This window comes from Enoplosus armatus, chromosome 15 (genome assembly GCF_043641665.1).
Source record: "Enoplosus armatus isolate fEnoArm2 chromosome 15, fEnoArm2.hap1, whole genome shotgun sequence".
In the NCBI taxonomy this organism is placed as follows: Eukaryota; Metazoa; Chordata; class Actinopteri; order Centrarchiformes; family Enoplosidae; genus Enoplosus; species Enoplosus armatus.
Genome location: NC_092194.1, coordinates 3,006,457 through 3,025,040, shown reverse-complemented (window position 1 = coordinate 3,025,040; position 18,584 = coordinate 3,006,457). Strand labels below are relative to the sequence as shown.

Genomic DNA, 18,584 nt, shown 5'->3' with positions numbered 1-18,584 from the left:
GCCCTTGTAAACGTTAGCTTAACTGGTGACGGCCACTGAGCCGAGCTCCCCGGCCGGCTTGGCTGTGAAAATGTGCTGAGCCTGGTGGAAACCGGACATGTCTCCTGTTACTGTGGGATTCCAGGCACGACGTAAATCAGCCCTCTTTTATGCCCTCAAGTTCACTCACTCCGAAGTGTGACCCACTATGTACAGATAATGTGCTGTGGATGCTGTGGCCCCCGTTTATTACAGCCAGACAGTGGAGAGACGGCCGCTCGTGGTCGGCATCATGACCTCTAAGCTACAATTCCAACATGTAATAAATCATTTCTACTAAAATGTTCAGAGCAAATGATGTTAAAGAAGTCACCACTTAAAGCCCCTGAAAGGTTTTCTTGATAACATTAAAACGACTCTAATGTGTATTTATATAATAACCATGAATCAAATGAAAGAGGTCACCTGACTCTGCAGCCCACCCCCCCACCCCCCCCAGCGAGTTTCAGCTCATTGTTTATCAGTCCGGCCCCACAACTTCGCCGTTCCGGTTCCACTTTCACGGCTTTTTTAATTAACCACAAAATGTGTCTGAAATAACATCGAGACGAACTGCGCAGCCACAGAAAGTTGGTGAAATGAAACCAAGAAATGACACCGCCGTGGACGTTCACAATCACAACAGTGCCAGCCACGTGAGGCAAAATGTTAGGTCAAGCTTGTCGTGATTGTTTCCATGCACAACGTGCCAAATGTCGCAGTGCAAGCGTGGACAAGGGGGCATGTAAGGCTAGTCTCACTGTATGAATGTCCTTCTCATCGCCAAAAGAATTGCGATTCGGGAGATGCCCCGGGGCGGCGAAAACTGGTATTTGCTCTTTAAGTGGTCCGAGATGGGACTCAAAGGGATGATTCAGAGCCAGCGCTGTCTGTTGATCAGCTCAAAAAGGGAGCTACAGTATAAATACTTCACGCTCATTTAGCTATAACCACAGGTAAAGGAGGATCAGAGGGTCTCGTGTCTTCAGTTTCACAGCATTTAGACTTCGCACATTTTACCACAACGTCAGCAGTGATGATTTTGTATGGTTGGGGGGGGGGATAAGAGATCAGGAGACATTTGCTCTTCGGAGATAATGTGCCTCCTTTCAGTTTGTTGACTTCTACCCGACTGATAGCATCTAGAAGCTTCCACCGAAACCACACAACAGAAAAAAAAAAACTCACAGTATAATTCAGCAGAAACACAAACTACTGGCTGCATATTGTAACCGAGCAGCTCCAAACTTCTGCTGCAGAGTTCAGAGAGCAGATTCTATTCCACGTAAACGAGTCGCCGCGTGACTGTTGGATGACCTTTGGATCTGTAATACTGTCTCTGCTGGCTTAAAGCTATTCATAAGGTTTGCGTAGAATTGGGTCATATTAGGTGCCGTTCCCAATAGTGGGATAAATCAACAAGGCTTACATGTAAGAATGCCAAAGGGACTGTGATTTCCAGTAGATGTAAGGAGCAGAGCGGAAAATGAACCCTTGGTGCGATGAGCTGCTGAAATTTTACACAGATATGTTGAATGGCGTAACACAGCCAGCCGCCACGGGCCGAAGCTAACACATTGTCTTGCCGTATTACGTGAGAACAGTCGAACGTTGAAATAAATGAGGCTGAATTGATCACACTCGGACTTCTAATCCTTTCCTCCTGTAAGTTCATAGACGAGGAGGTTCATGTTGACCTCCCAGTGACCTGTAGGGTTTTCGGACTGCGTGTGTGTGTGTCCGTATACTGTTCACCTGGAGATTACGCAACACAGAGTCCACACAGCTTTACTTCCTTCAAAGTTTGTGTTTCCCAGATGTAGAGTGTACTTGTGAAGAGATTACAGCGAGGCAGCGTTCAAGACTGGTTGGCAAACACACTGCACAACATATAGCAGCCAAGTCACTTAATATAGGACGTCACATGCCAATAAAAGAAATCGGTATTTTCTTAATCGCATTTCTTCTAATTCCTTTATATCTCATTTGTACCATATGGCGTGCACATCACTCAGTTGCTTCTTTGAGTCACAAGCAAGCAACGCAGAACAATCCCCAAGGTCTCGAGGCCGACTAACGCTCAGTGAATAAATCAATGCCATCTCTCTTTGTGCATCAACAACACCGCCCTCCTGGGACGGGCTGATGCCAGCTCACTTCCATGTCAACAAAGGAAGAGGGGGAACCAGATGGAGGGTTGTTTCTGTGGGCCCGTAAAACAGCCAACGTAACAACAGCTCAATGAGCAATGGCACAGGGCGGGGGAAATGTGACTGAGACGGGCCCAAGGGCCTTTCTGACACCCAATTGTTTCCTGAGTTTCTGTGTCCGGCTTTCCGCACCGGAAACTTTTGGGCACCCCCCAGAGGTGAGTTTGTATATGTGTGTGTGTGTGTGTGTTTATGTGTGCATGCACTGTACAGTAAGTTTGCGTGGTGGGATTGTTAGCGAAGATGCAGGAAGTACGCTGGCAAAACTCCTGTGGCTTTTTAAAGAGCGTAGGAAAGGGATCAGAGAGAAAGACACTGAACGGCGTTGAACAATGCCGCCGACAGCTGGCCCTGTTGACCGCAGGCATCACAGTATGTTCACAGAGAAGAAGAAAGTAGTAACCTTGACCTCTGACCCTACAAGACTCCACTAATATGAAACTCTGCGTGGGGTCAAGAGAGTCCCAAACCGCTTTGAAATTACTGAATGTTTTGGCCTTGGGCTCATTTACACTGAACGTGTTACTTCATAGAGTAAAGGACAGTAATAAATCACCTATGTAGGGTAACAAGACAGTGTTAAATAGGCCATAGGCTAAAAAATGCATATGACTTGACTTGACTTGACTGGCTATGACCTGTTTAATGTAACCAGTTAGACTCAAAACACAACAGTGAGCAAACTCCGGGGGAAATACCACAAACTGATATACAGTAATGTACAGAACTTTTTGGAGAACAACACTTGTAGGCTCATTCTGTGACCCTCTTTCTGAGCAGTGCATGAAAGCAGTGGCTCAGTTGTTTAAAAGAAAACTTGATTTCATCCTACTTTATAAACTTGCATCAACATACTGCACTCATGCAGTATACCATTGATACAGTTGTATATAAATGTGTACAATTAAGATATAAACCCCCCCAAATCTTCACTAAGAAGCAACCGGGTTAGTTATACGAACGCACCGCTGAATCTGGAGTGTAACTTAGCAGCGCTGACAAGCCTATTGTATGCGTTCAACAAACTGCACAAACTGAAAGGTAAAAACGCACAATAATGTTCTGTTACGAGTACAGTAAACTAAAGTTTAGCATGGGGGGGCATATGTGAGCTGGGAGGAGGAAGAAGAGCAAGAGCCAGCAAGCCACCTGAAAAAACTGTTCCTCTACCGCCCTCTGGTGGAAACTAAACACAGAATACACTTTTTCAATAAAAATAAATCACGTTTCAAAATATTTCAAAATTTAAATTCATATATTTTTCTCTCTATATAGAAACGTCTCTATTATTCTGTCATATGATTTTAGTTTTAATTTGTAAACAAATGCACCTCGCTCGTCTTTTATTTAGAAAATGTCAACTCTAACCCGGAAGCGCAGCAGTGTTATTATGCTAACGGTGTGTCAACACATCAGGACTAGGGTGAGAATTGCGAATTTGGGGGAAAATACGAGTGCCAGACTCGTGTTAATATTTCTTTAGGGCACAGTTGGAGACAAGCAAGAACTACTGTCGTTGTGAACAGGCTGTCATAAAGTCAACACAACAGCAGGACTCGCAAACGGACTCACTTAGGCTACGTTGGTCCTCCACAACTGGAACTGTTAGCAAGCAGGCTAACTGGCTGATTCCCTGTCTGCTCGGGTCCTGACGGGACGGGGGAGAGAGCGATGTCCTGCAGCTTATTGGAGTTTTGTCGGCTCCAAGAGCTCAAAACGGTCAGGGACTACCTGTTCCAGAGCCAGAAAACCAAGCAAGTGGAGGAGAAGAATCAAACAGGTAACACACCAAGGCTAAATGGACCAGGCGGATGCGCGTCTGTACGGGTTAACTGTTAACTAAAGTCACAGCAGCCCAGTTAGCTACCTCTGGGACTAGCTTAGCTGACCATACATATCCATAAAGAACGTTATAGCGAGGTGGGTAGAGGTTTTTTTCGGTTACCAACGTTACACTTTAACTTTTGGTTACAGGCTAACGTTACAGTTGAGAATATACGTGTTTGAGTGCGGTACAAAGTAAACTCCTGATTAGCTGACATATACAGACAGTGCATCTCATATGAATTCCATTAATGACAAGGGTTTCTAATGCCCTGGCTGTAGCAGTGAAGGCAAGTCATTTGACAGTGAGGCTTGGTGAAGTGAATGATGGACGAGGCTTCATCTGGGGCTACGTCTGAGGAGCTGAGAGCGGAGGAGGAGAAACCAGCCTGCCCTTTGTGCTATGAGTCATCCCGCATGAGGCACCTGAACGCATCACTGCAGGATGCTCACCAAACAGGGACAGATGATAGTCACATACTTACAGAAAGGGCGCCTCATGCCTTCGTTTCATACAGTGTGTGTCATCACCTCTGTCTTGTAGCAGAATGCCATTGACACACACACACACACACACACACACACACACACACACTCATTCACTGCACCAAGGCTTAATGCAGTGTAAATGTGCATGGCAACGGGATTTAATCCAGGATGTTGCTACTCATTCTGTCACTTTGTCTTCCACCCACTCCTGGATATTTTTAAGTTATCAGTCCTTCGTCAGCCCTTTTCCCCTCTTGTCCTCTCTCGTTACATTTTGAATTACCAGCAGCTGTAACCCTTCCGTGATACCCAGAACTGCTGAATAACCACCAAATCAGTCAATTTGGTCCTTGGAACCTGTGTTCACTGTTGTGTTGTTCTGTGTGTAGGCTGCCAGAAATGTGAGTACACCCTGTCACTAGGTGCCTGGTCAGATTAAAATAAAGAATTAGCCTAGAATCTTCCCAGTTATTGACTTCGTGTAATGATGGGATCTTCAGACTGAAAACCGTGACTTGAAGTCCTCACCTCTGCACAAGCTGCACTGTCAGCTTGGTGTCACAAATTAAAACCAGCTGTAATTTAATTTCCCTTGTTTCCCTAACAGGAAATGAGCTGTCTTGGGACACCTCTGAGTGGGAGTCGGCATGGGATGATGGCGACAACAAAGAGGAGGAAGCCACTTCTGCCACAACGGTCTGTCCTTTTGTATTTCATTCTCTGTTCTCTGTTCTCTGTCATTTTTTTCCTTGCGTTATTCAGCAATAGGTGTCTTTGGCATTGTAAAGCTGCTTCAGTTGCCAACAAAACAGTATAAATAGACAATATTCTATTATCGGTTACTTAAATTATACAAATATTGCCCAATTGTCCCATAATGACCCTATATTTTGTAATCAAACCATTTTCTTTAAACCACTGTAAGCAGTTGAATTAAAATTGATTTCCAGCTAAAGCGACTGGTAGTGTAGAGAAGCTTAATAGCTACCAAAAAAGAGCAGGGACTAATCGGTCACCCTCCACCACCGCAGAGGCCTTCAGTTCCAGGCAGCAGTGACTCTAGCTTGGTCGTGTGTTTGCCAGAGGGGAGCTGGTTAGGGGTCGCATTTTTGTTGCTGCATTGTTGACTATTTCTTTTTGTTGGTCCACCTGCATGGATAGGTTTTGGATCCGGAACAGGGCAGCAGGCAGGTGAAAAGATGTGGCTGCATCCGAGGCTCATGGCTCTATACAGGCCAGGGTTAAGGGGAAAAGGCTTCCCTAAATAAATTGACAAAACACAAAAGCTGCATACAGCTTGAAACTGAACGGAGGTGGTTTATGGGGTTTGTCACATCGTTTGCAGGTGGAAAGGTCTCCTCCCACTGACTTTCCCCTTTGCCCTGCAGGTGGAGGAGGAGACCACAGGGCACAGTGGAACCTGGCTGCAGGACTGTGTAGTGTCCCTGTCACCCTGCTCCGACCTGCTAGTGGTGGCCCGCGAACACAAAGCTGTCTTTCTCTCAGGTCAGACATTCAAACACACACACACACACACACACATACATCTCTAAGTACACCGAAGAGTTATGTATAGCTGTTTACTGATTCTCACAGCTAAGTGGCGTTCAGATGACAGCGGCAGAGAGGAGATGACCCTGGCTGTGTCTTGGACTGGAACCCTCAGCTCTGACGAAGGGTAGGAGTCAAATTAGATTCACTTGAGAAAGAATGAAAATGCAATTAAAAGACAATAGAAGAGTTGATGATGGGTGGGTTAGCATTATATATATATATATAAGGACAAATGATGAATGAAAAAGAGAGTAGAGTGAGCCCATCACTCACTACATGCTACTTTGTGTATTTTCTCACTGCAGAGAATGTGTGAGCAGTTCTATCTGTATACCACTGGCAAGCCAGAAGAGGTAAGAATGACGTATGTAGGAAGTGGAGATCTGTGGAAGTGCAAAATGCTTGTGTGTTTGTTTGTATACGTGTCATAATAGCTGCATTTACAATATATATGTTTGTACGTGTGTGTGTGTGTGTAGGAGCTCCACAGGGCGGCCTGACTGGACATGTGTAGTAGTGGGTTTCACTTCTGGCTATGTCCGCTTCTACACAGAGGTATATCGTCAATCTATCAAAGTACAACCTGCTCTCTCCTTTCTGTGTACTGCAATACTTTTGTAGCCGTGCCACAATTGGCTTTTTCCAGATAATCAGCAGAACAAGGGAATGAAGCCATTTAATACAAAGTAGGTCATAAAGACGGCACTGAACGCAAACACTGATTGTTTCTCGCCAGAACGGGGTTCTTCTCCTGGCCCAGCTGCTGCACGAGGACCCTGTATTGAGGCTCAAGTGTCGCACCTACGAGATCCCTCGTCACCCTGGAGTAACTGAGCAGGTAACGGCGAACACTCCTATCCGAACTGTGTGTGCAAATGATGCTTTCTAGTTCTTGCCAAGAGTTAGACGAGACGGTCGATAGCACGCTCACATCTGCACAGTAAATACAGAAGCCAAAGCCAGCAGCCGGTTGCGTTAGCACAGCTTCTGCTGGTTGCCTAGCAACGCCACGGTGATGACAGGACCTGCAAAACGTTTTTTTTTTGTTACCTTTAAACAAAGCCATGCTACCTGTTTTCCCTCTGTTTCCGGCCTATATTGTAAGCTAAGCTAAGGGCCTGCTGGTCGTAGAGACTGGTATCAGTCTTCTAATATAGCGCACGACACGAGAACATCTCCCAGAATCTCCCAGAACAATTCCTTTCACTCTGTGATTGAGTGTGGGGATGAATTCTTGAACTAAGGAGCACATTTCTGTGATCAAGGTTCATTTGCTAGCTGTCCCAGAGCTCGTGTGTAATTATTGATCGTTTGATCCCATCACAGCACGAAGAGTTAAGCATCCTCTACCCTGCGGCTCTGGTCACCATCGATGGCTTCAGCCTCTTTCAGTCTCTGCGAGCCTGCAGGAACCAGGTGGCAAGAGGTACTGCTGCTTGTGTGAGCATGTGTGTGCATCCAGCTCAGAGTATGTACAGTGTGTGTGTTTATATTATTATTATATAGAGTCTAGTGGGGTTCTAGTGTTAAATGTCATGGTATTTTGCAGTGTGTTAACTAGAGATGTGCTCTTCACTTGCTGGCTGGGTGGATAGTGTTTGCCATAAAGCATTCAGGTACTAAGGACACATACACACAACTACCACTGTACCACTGCCACACACATACACCCTTAGTAGCCGAGCTTCGACAGGTTTTCTCTGAGCATCTGGTAGTGCTGTGTGTGTGTGTGTGTGTGTGTGTGTGTGTGTGTGTGTGTGTGTGTGTGTGTGTGTGTGTGTGTGTGTGTGTGTGTGTGAGTGCTCCTACCCATGAATGTGCTTCGTGGCCTAAAGCAGTCCTTGTTCCTATTAAAGCCCAGTGCCCCAGTTTTAAATGTTGCTGAATGCAAGGCGTGCCTGCTAGCTAAAGGCAGTAGATGATGAAATCCCTTGTCAAAAATGTGTTAATCAACTGGTGCATCAACTGCGCCTCCCATCCAGCGGCAGCAGCAGGCAGTGACGTGATCCAGCCCCCTCCCCTGGCCTATAAGAAGTGGGGTCTGCAGGACATGGACACCATTGTGGACCACAGCAGTGTGGGTAAGAGACAATGTTTTGATTTACCACTACATCCCATGGTCAGAGTGGTTCGAGGTGATTCTCTCATTTCTCTCGCATTTTCTTATTGCACATGTGATATACTGACAAAATTCTCTCAATATTTTGACAAAAACTTACTGAGAAATCGGCAAAAAATAACAAGTGAAAGCCTTGTGCAGTGGAGTCATATGCTGGGAAGAGATTTAAAAATAAAATTGAATTTATGATGGACTTTCACAGGAAAGGGTTGTAGATCAATTTCTTCTCTCTCCACCTCTCTCTCTGTTAGGCATCATGACGCTGTGTGTCTTTGACCAGATGAAGAATGCATCCATCCTGGGGGGCTTTAACGCTTCAGTCAAGGGCAGCCCCCCCGCCATGAGCCAGTACGTCACTGTGGGAGGTGGGCCATACATGGGCTTTTACTATGCCGTAGAGGTGAGTGAGAGAGAGAGAGAGACGGAGCCAAGTCAGGCTGTTACTGCATGGGCAACAAAAGGGTACATTCATGTTATATACTAAGTGTGAAGTACCTACACAAGTGGTGCAAAGCACAGTGCAAGACGTGCGAGTGTGCAAATGAATGCATTTTGTTTGTTGTGTCTCTCTGTTTGTCTTTAGGGAAGCTCCCAGCCTCTCCTCTCACACGTGGCTCTGGCTGTGGCCAGTAAACTCACCTCAGCCCTCTTCAGTGCTGCCAGGTATGGTGGTGGTGGTGTGTGTGTGTGTGTGTGTAAAACCAAGCTTCCACGTCTGTATAAGCAAGATTATCTGCATTCATAATTGCGTTAGTTGATTAATTAACAAAAATGTTACCAAACATAACCTTACTTAAATAGCACTTTTCTGAAACATAGAGCAGCTAAGACAAACACCAGTCAAAGAAACAAGGTAAAGTGAATATTAGAGGAGGGGGGACGAAAATGATAACCACATCTCAATTTGTGTAGGGCATCGTTCAAAAGACAAATAGGGTTGTCTCGGGTTTCCGTGTGTGTGTGTGTGTGCATTTAATTCCTGTCAGACGAGCACAGGCACAGAATGAATGCTGCAGCACAGAATAGCCCAATCAATGCTCTGAATTATAGCCTGTTCTTTGCTCAGTCTATACAGGGAGGTCATTTGCTTTCATCCTCCCTTGAGTCTCAAGTCTTACGTGTCTCTCTCTCTAGATTCATCGCCTTATTTGTCTCTTTCTCACTCTCTCTCTCGCTGTTTGTCCCCTCAGTGGATGGTTAGGTTGGAACAAGAACAAGAATGAAGAGGAGGCTGTTCAGAAACAGAAGCCCAAGGTGGAGCCCGCAACACCCTTGGGGATCAGGTACCGGTCATGATGATCCCAACACATGACGCAGCCATCCTGTTCATATTGGCAATGTGGAGCTTGTTGACGTCCTCTCTCTCTCTCTCTCGTCCAGATTCGGTCTCCCAGACTCTCGGCGCCACGGCGAGTCCATCTGTCTGTCCCCGTGCAACACGCTGGCTGGGGTGACGGATGACTTCGGTCGAGTCTCACTGCTGGACTTGGCCAGGGGCATTTCCATTCGCATGTGGAAAGGTGAGGAGAAAGCAGAGAGAAAAGACTAAAAAGTGAATAACATAGAGGTTTTGTCACGGGATCTTTGTAAAGAATTGAATCGTTTAAGCAAGGATGTCAAGCATGTCAAGACTTGAGTACATAAATAACATTGTGTCTGAAGTAATCATGTAGCCTGAGAGCAAAAAACCTTTAGCCCTTACATGCCGCCTATCAAACATTCGTAGCCTCTGTCTCTTGTCCCTGTAACGTGAGCATAACTCTTCATTACTTTAACGGCAGGTTACCGGGATGCTCAGCTGGGTTGGCTGCAGGTCCCGGAGGAGCGAGGCGATCGGGAGTTCTCCCCCTCTGCCTCCCTCCCCAGACGCCATGCTCTGTTCCTGGTCATCTACGCCCCCCGCAGGGGAATCCTGGAGGTGTGGGGGATGCAGCAGGGGCCTCGAGTTGGAGCCTTCACCGTGGGCAAACACTGCAGGTATATGCACGATGCACTCCCAAACTCCGCAAACAAAGCAGCACCTGTACATCTTCACGTTTAGCATACCACAGAAGCAAATACAGTACGCTCGCACAGCCAAGGCACAAAGAATACACGTAAAATACTGTCTGTGTACACTTCCAGGTTACTGTACGCTGGCTACCGTCTGATGGGCGTGAACAGTGTGACCAGTCAGGGCTGGCAGCTCCACACCCAGCAGGTGTGTCTGCTAGATCCCATCACGGGGGCATTGAGGACAGTGAGCATCCCCTTCCACCTGGCCCTCAGGTACACAGGCAGAAAACACATACACACACACACACACACACACACACACACACACACATACATTGACCTCAAAGATCCTGTAGACCAGCTGTTTGTCATGCGGGCATTTTGAAAGGATTAGTACTGACCCTGATATGATATCTCACTTGTTTAAACTGTACAAAACCCAGGGTGGAAAAGCAACAAGTTACGGTTTAAAGGGGGGTTATGCCCCCCCCTCCCTCCGTCAGCAATAACTTCCTGGAGTCTCTGCTGGTTACCTGGCAACCTCAAGGTGATGACAAGATTCCAGGGGCCAGATGTTTAAACGTTGTGTACGCACAAAAACAATGCATACGCCCGTGTGGTGTGCGGTGAGAATGTTCATACTTCACACAGACTTCAGACCAGGCCTCAACAAGGTTTTCAAGACATAGCTGCTGGTGATATAATACAGTGGATGATATAAGCGTAACCTTCTAGTTAAGTTTTTTTAGGATGTCTGCCAGTTTCACTGATTGTATTACTTTTGCAGTCTACACAGCGTTCTGTAAAATATTATTGTTATTATATCTTTTCATCTTATCCTGAAGTGTGACGGGCTTTGTAAAGTCTGTTTTGAATGTGTTGCCAAGAACAACCTCCCGAAGGTCCTGAATGACTACAGGCCAGTTGCCCTGACCTCCCCGGTCACAGAGTCCTTTGAGAAACTGATAAGACAGGAACTTCTGGACAAAACCCAACACCATGTTGACCTGTTTTAGTTTGCATACAGGGCCGGGGCGGGGTTGACCTTTCATTCAAACAGCTAGAGGGCAGTAAAAACTCCTGCCAAGCTGTTTGCTTGTTTTTGTTGATGGTGGATAAACTCTCCAACTACTTTGGTGTTGACTCTAGTCTGGCTGGTTGGATCCTTGACTCCCTCGAGTGAGGGTGAATGAGTGCGTGCCAAGTCATGGCCCTGTGGTTGATTCTTTTTTTTAAACAGGTGCAAAAGACCCATTCCTTCAAGTCTGAGGCTCAGGCGTGTGCGCCCGGTTCCAGCACACCACAGACACCACGGCTTTATAAATCTGACGAAAAAGAATGCATATGCTTGAGTCTGTCTTTGTGCTTACACACCGCTTTTGGTTGTGAATCTACACAGTTTTGTGCTTCCGGCCTCAGGACTCCCAAGACTCCCAAAAATGTTGGAACTATTCCTTTAACACCTCAATTAGTGTTTCTTGTAGGAGTGCTTGCAGATGTGGGGTTGGGATACTTTTTATTTCTCGTGAACTATTTAGTTCTTGGTCCCTCAGTGTACGAATAGCAGTTCTAGTAATATTTGTATTGTATAACTCGGCTACTCAAGAGCCTTATTATGATCATGCTTAAGGATGTTAAGGGAACTGGACTTTCACCTTCAAGCACACATTTAGTCGCTAAAGACACCCTTTTAACGAGGCCTTCTTCATTTCAGTGACAAGAAGAGCGAGCGAGCCAAAGACATGCACCTGTTAAAGAGACTGACGACTTTACTAAGGAGCAGAGAGGTGGAGCCTGGTAAGAGACACACGAGTGAGAGCCGGATAGACACAAGTTTATAGTCAAGTGTTTTTGTTTTTAAATCACCCCCCCCCCCCCCCCCACAGATATTTTAGAGAGCGAAGCCAAAAGCGTGCTGCTGGACATCAAACACCCTGCCATTAAGAAGCAGGTACAGCCAAAGCTACAGTACACAAGGCCTCACACACACACACACACACACACACACACTAATAGAGAGGCATGTTGTCTTCAGCTGTGACCGTCACATCTCTGACTGCGGTGTCCGCTCTTCCCTTTCAGGCTTTGGAGTCTCTGCTGTCAAATAAGAGCGCTCCGGTCTCGTGTCTTACTAACATCACATGCGCCCTACACGACGCTCTGAAGCAGCAGGGTGAAGTAGCAGTTTATTGCTAAGAAGATTTTTTTTTTTTTTTTTATCTCAAATGGAATAAACATTTAAAGTGTCATGAAGTGGGAGCTAAATGTAAAGTACTGTAAATGTAAAATGTCATGTACGTGTACATATACATAATGTCTCTCTGTATTTATGGTGGCGTGTGTCTGCATTACAGACCCTGAGGAAGTGGATACAGCTTTACTCCAGCTCTGCTCCACACAGCTGAAACTGCTTCAGCTCTACACTGACATTCAGCAGCTGCACTCTGCTGCAGACACGGAGGCCTGCTCTCAAAATGTGAGAGGACACACACACACACACACACACACACACACACGGTACACAAGTATAGAAAGCTTGTTAATGGTACTTGCATAAACATTTTGCAGCTGTTATAATATAACATAAGCTATTTTAAGGTTTGTTGTAAAGCTGTTGTTGCCTCATAATTATTCCTCATAACCCTACGATAAATGTTCTCCCCACCCAGCAGGACTCCCTCGAAGGCATAGAGGAGGAACTGTCCCGGGTTGGCCCCACCTTGCAACGCTATGCCCGGCTCACCTCCAGGCCCAGCGTCTCCTTCGCCCAGGACTCTCCGGACTCGCCCCTGCCTGCCCAAGCCTTTCTCTCCCAGATGGAGTGCACCGATGACGGGGAGTTGAGGGTGATCCGCGGGCCTGAAGCTGAATGGAATCAGCTAGGTACGGCAGCATATGTATTCACATTATGTGCGTCACCCAGATAGATAGCATGACGCAATCAAAAATGAATCACGCCATGTGTAGCATTTGTTAATCTACGGATTACAAGATTATTCCACTTGGAATGTGGAAGACTGGACCAATTTTTCAGGTTGCAGATGTGATGCGTTCTGTACGTATCAAACAAATGGGCATGTGACCGACACAGAGGGAGCACACCACACAGATTCCACTCTGAGGACTTTTCCCTTCTGTGTCCTTTGCAGGGAATTTTATGTTCTGGGGTTGCCTGTGTGGAAAGAGCCCGCTCCACAGAGTCTGTGACACGCTGCAGCAGGCTGGCATCAGTCCACAGCAGCTACTGGTAAGATGGAGGAAAAGACTGACTGATGGAATGGGTTGAAACGAAGATGAATTTTGGCAATTGAGTTAATATGTAGTTTTTTGTTATTTCATATTTAAAAATCCGGGAATGGCAGCAATCAACGATGTCTCTCGTGATTTCATGTCCACACGTCCTCTTCCTGTTTCTTTCAGTCTCTGTTGCTAAGTGTGTGGTTGCAAAGAGAGAAGGAGGTGCTACAGAAACCAGAGGAAACCGTTAGAAACCTACACACACTACTCATGGCCCTCAGCAACATGACAGGTGTGTGTGTCCATGTCCAGAGTGCGCTGAAGTGTCTGTCTGCTAAGCAGTGTGAGAAAGACGGATGGGAAGAGTCACCGCTTCTCCTTCCTCTGCTTCTCTTTAGGCGCAGTTGAGGAGTCGTGGGACCCCCAGTCTATCTCCCCCTGGTGGCAGCAGGTCCGCTGCACGTGCATCCAGTCCCACAATGCTGCCGCGGCTCTGCTGGCTGCCTTCGTCGCTCACCGCTCTGCTAAGGGCAGCATCACGAGCCGGGCTGACAGCAAGGTAACCTCTACTGAGACAGGCTGCTCTGGGCTCATCAACGTGACAGCAGTATGTTTGACATTAGTAAAGTTATTCAGTACTGCAGTAACGTAACCAGACTTCTAGGCATAATACCAACCAGTAAAGCCTCACTGGCTTCAGCCCAGTTTGTCTTTCTGTGTGTGACAGTTGCAGTCAGAGTGGGAGGCGGTGTCCCTGGAGCTGGAGCAGTGGGTGGTGTGTGTTCGCCAGCTCGAGGACGTGCTGGTACTGCAGACGCTGCTGTTGGTGCCCCCTCCTCAGGGAGTGGCAGGGGGCGCCGCAGCGCAGTGCTCCATCAAGACGCTGCTGGAGGGAGGCACAGGTAGGCTGCGAAGAAGAATGTTTATTTCTATTTTCTCCGTTTTTTTCTTCTTTCCTTCAGCATCCATATTCTGGTCGCAGCGTCACCGCCGTGATTCTCTCATGTTGTCTTTATTGTTTTCCTCTCACGTCTTTGTCTGTGAAGGTGGCATTGCCGACAGCGTCTCCAAGTGGGTGTTCAGGCACAACTTGGCCCCCGAGCGACTCAAGGAAATTGTCCAGAAGAGAGAAGACAAAGAGACGGATGACAAACTGGAGCAGAAGGCAGCAGAAGAAGGAAAGGACGACACAGACAGGACGGCAGGTATGAAGTCTGGACAAGGATCCGTAAAGGCTTATCTTACTTCTTAGATCTTAGATTAGATTACACTTCAACTGTGCTTGAACTGTCCATCCTATAATAACCTTTTGTAGATTCATACAACATCACTTACACAATGTAATGACCACATGCTGGAACCTGCCCCCCCCCCCCCCCCCCCAAACCAAGTCCAAGTCCAACACTGTCCTCTGTGTCTTCCAGAGCTGTTGGTGGCAGTGTGCCAGCGGTTCCCACACTCCCTCTCACCTGACTTGCTCTTCGCCCACTGCTGCTGGGAGTACGTGGTGCAGTGGAACAAAGACCCCGAGGTGCACGCTCACACATGCATGCATTGTACTATGATCTAACGTGTGTTAGGATGAATGTAGTTCCAAAGAAGCAGGACAGCCATTCAATGTTTTTACTGTTTTTGCTCGTTTTCCATGTAGTGTTTCAGTTTTGGGTGGTTTCCTATTTCTCTACATGTGTGTGTATTATCACTACTTGCTGCAACAAGCCTGTTTCACCAAAGGGGAAATGCAGGTTTTCATAAACCCAAGGAACACGGATGACAAAGAACCACCTTTGTTCTTCTTCCTAGGAGGGTCGATACTTGTGCTGGGCTGTGGAACATCTGAAGCTGGTCTCCAGTCCACATATCCAACTAGGTGAGGGTGGCTTTTTTTTCACATGCTTGTAAATAATAATCAGTCTAATCTATCTAATAACACTTGTTATCCGTAATTGTGGCAAATGGTGTCATTTTCTTCAGGTATGTATAAAGTTCCAGTTCCAAATGTGTTTCCTCAGAGTGAAAGTCATTGGTGTGTCACTGGACTTGTTTGAATCCTCCTCGCAGGTATTTCTACGATGATGTGGAGCACGTTCATCGTCAAGCGTGTCTCCGCAGCGGCCTTCCTCATGGAGAAGGTGAGTCGGGCGCGCACAGTGTGCAGTCTGTGTCTGAGGGAGGGGCGTTGTTGAGCCTGTGAGGCAATATGTAAGATGCTTGCTTGTCCTTTTTTTTTTTTTGTCCCAGGTGGGGAAAGCACCCAAAGATCGCTTATGTCGTCGGGTAAGCGTGTGTGTTTCAGTCTTCCTAAAGATCCTCCCAGATTTAAATATACGATATATGTATATATATATATATATATATATATATATATATATATATATATATATAAAGTCCTCAAGCTGCACATATTAAGGAGGTGTGTTCATGTGCGCAGGATGTCGGGATGGGGGACAAAGCCGTGACGTCGTTCCTGGGCTGCTGTGTCCAGCTGCTGCAGATCCTCATGGAGGTGACTGGACTATTGGTTAAAAATCAGTGCCCTTTGTCTTTTATAAATGCCTACGTAAGTAAGATTCCAGTAAAACAAAACAAACAAAAAAAGCATGGAGAAACCGACCACTACCACTACTAACAGCACCTGTGCTTGGTATGCATTTTTACTTCAAGACGCACATTCTGTACAGTGAAGCTCAGACATCCATCCTCACCACCTCTTCTGTTTTTTTGTGTTTGTTTGTTTGTTTGTTTTTCTCTCACGCAGGCGGACTCGGCGGTGGAGGAGGTTTCCGCTCCGGAGCTGTCCGTGGAGGAGGCGTGGTGCGGGGCCGAGGGCCCCGAGTCCATAGCTGAACTGGCCCTGGAGCAGAGGGGCATCCACTACCCACTGGTGCAACACCACTGCCTGCTAGCCTCCCTGCTACACGCCGCTATGACCTTCAGCCTGAAGGTCAAACCACTCAGCCTGTTTGACAGCAAGGTGAGGACACACACACACACACACACACACGCACAACTATAACTATCTTTGTGTGCTTTTATATTGTAGTATTAAAGTTCTTGCAGACATTCTGTCAAACAACGCTCTCTTTTAGAGCTGCTGTTATTACAAAACCTAAACACTGTAGTCTTGATTTATTTGTGCACCAACTTGTTTAAATATGTATATATTGTGTGTGTGTGTGTGTGTGTGTGTGTGTGTGTGTGTGTGTGTGTGTGTGTGTGTGTGTGTGTTGTCCCAGGGAAAGAATGCGTTCTTCAGAGATCTGACGACCATCCAGCTGATGCCCAGTGGAGACATGGACCCAGGCGTGGTCTCACTGCGACAAGAGGTGAGAGGTGGACTTGCGTCTCGATGTCAGTAGAAAATGACGATCTTGAGACGATCCGTTCCCGTTTTCTCATCTGTCCCCCACGTTTCCCGCTCTGTCTCAGTTCCTCCTCCGCGTGCTCACCGCCTGGGTTCAGGCTATAGATGATCCTTCCAGCTCAGCCTCCGGCACCAGGTCCCCCCCGCTACCCTCTTGCGGCCCCAAGGCTGACTGGTGGCCCTCGTTGTGTCTGGACCTGGGCTCCCTGCTGCAGGTCAACCCCGACATCCTGAGACGGCACCTCGTCTGCGAGCTCTACAACCAGGGCCTGGACCCCCGGGCTGAAGAGGTGAGGCTGAGATGATGTTAGTTTAGTTAAACCGACCTCGGCGCTTGATGAGTCACACAATCCAATGTTGTGCTCTGACTTCTCATCTTAAGCATGTGGTTCTTATCCCCCAGGTGATGCTAGAGGTGGAGGATAAGGATGTGCTGGGCTCCCAGCTGCTGGTGCTGACCGGCCAGAGGCTGAGCTACTCGCTGCTCCACAGCCAGAGCCAGACCCAGGCTGCCATGGAGCTGCTGGCCCGCCTGCCCCCCACCCTCTGCACATGGCTCAAGGCTATGGTGAGACACCGAAACAAATATCATGTCGGCTACACGCTCTCAGAGGCTAGATGCTCTTTTCCACACGTGCACTTATATTCCCTGCATTTCCATCAAGTTCAACCCTCGTCTTCCAGCATTTAGAGAGATCCTCACATCAACACCATTTGTACCCGCACTAACTTGGGTCCAGGTGTTTCATCTCGGATCCTCAAAACGGAGTGGATCCAGATGTAAAATCGGCATCTCAATCAAAGTAATAAAGAAATGGGGGGGGCGGGGGGGAGGAAAGGGTTCATTTAGAAGAGTGCTAGCATTTCCTTTTTTAAGGACTCCTTTTCCACAAAATGAAATATTGATATCATCTCATTTCGAAGCGATACAGTTTTGCACAGAAAGGCCTGTTTAACAGAGTAGCGTATGTCGTGTGTTTTGTGCGGCGCAGGATCCCGGTGAGCTGCGGTGCCCCCTGGTCCCCCTGCCCCAGACCAGCAGGCTGGTCGGCCGTCTGATTGAAATCCTCCCAGAGAACCACGCCCAGTACAGCCTGGCCCTGCACCTTCTGGAGGCCGTGGAGGCCCTCACCACTGAGGACTGACCCTGAGGAAGAGAGGGCAACGACGGCGGAGACACAGTGAGCAGACGGAGAGATGAGGATGAGGATGATGAGGAAAGTTGTGCAGATAGAGGCTGAGGTGTAATATGGTCACTGCAGGGAGATAAATGTCCTCCTTACCTCTTTCGTCATTGTCATGGAGGAGACTTTGTGTTTTGTTCATGTTAATATGGTAACCCCGTCCTCACAACTTCATTGTACAAGGCAGTGACATACAGAGTGGACATGATAGGCTTTTAACTCTTTTTTTTTTTTTAATCCATCACATTTTTGCGCATGTAGCATAAATTCTATTGAATCCTTGCATTGTTGAAAGAGTATTGTGGGTTCATGAGACGGCTGTTAAGGAAAGGGGCTGATCTAAAGACCAGACATCCTAGCCGAGTGCCATATCAGAGTCCTGTTTTCTCCTTCCCTCTCATGGACAAGAGATGTATCATAAAGAAATATGTTTTTTATTTATATATGCAGACAGTACTTTACTAGCTGTGCCTGTACGCCTCCCTATTCTGTAGTCCTGCGCCCAGCCGCTCCCGCTGGGCTGATCCCAGTGCAGAATAAAAAGGGGTTTATGTTGAGATAACGCTGTGTTATTGGCTGCTTGTTTCATT

General features: G+C 47.1%; 1 protein-coding gene across 1 annotated transcript; it reads left to right on the top strand.

Annotated features, from left to right (window-relative positions):
- Positions 1–3,899: 3,899 nt before the first annotated feature.
- Positions 3,900–18,556, top strand: rab3gap2 (RAB3 GTPase activating protein subunit 2 (non-catalytic)). The gene is made up of 35 exons (XM_070920086.1): positions 3,900–4,008; positions 5,149–5,237; positions 5,930–6,047; positions 6,138–6,219; positions 6,401–6,448; positions 6,575–6,650; positions 6,832–6,933; positions 7,422–7,521; positions 8,078–8,176; positions 8,466–8,614; positions 8,798–8,877; positions 9,405–9,497; positions 9,595–9,734; positions 9,996–10,191; positions 10,339–10,482; positions 11,924–12,006; positions 12,096–12,160; positions 12,292–12,382; positions 12,564–12,685; positions 12,882–13,092; positions 13,359–13,456; positions 13,630–13,738; positions 13,845–14,005; positions 14,174–14,348; positions 14,493–14,651; positions 14,871–14,977; positions 15,250–15,316; positions 15,508–15,578; positions 15,688–15,723; positions 15,878–15,952; positions 16,205–16,420; positions 16,683–16,772; positions 16,876–17,100; positions 17,214–17,378; positions 17,803–18,556. Exons 1-35 carry the CDS (start codon positions 3,900–3,902, stop codon positions 17,953–17,955), a joined length of 4,104 nt encoding a protein of 1,367 aa, XP_070776187.1. The 3' UTR covers positions 17,956–18,556.
- The last annotated feature ends 28 nt before the right edge of the window (positions 18,557–18,584 follow it).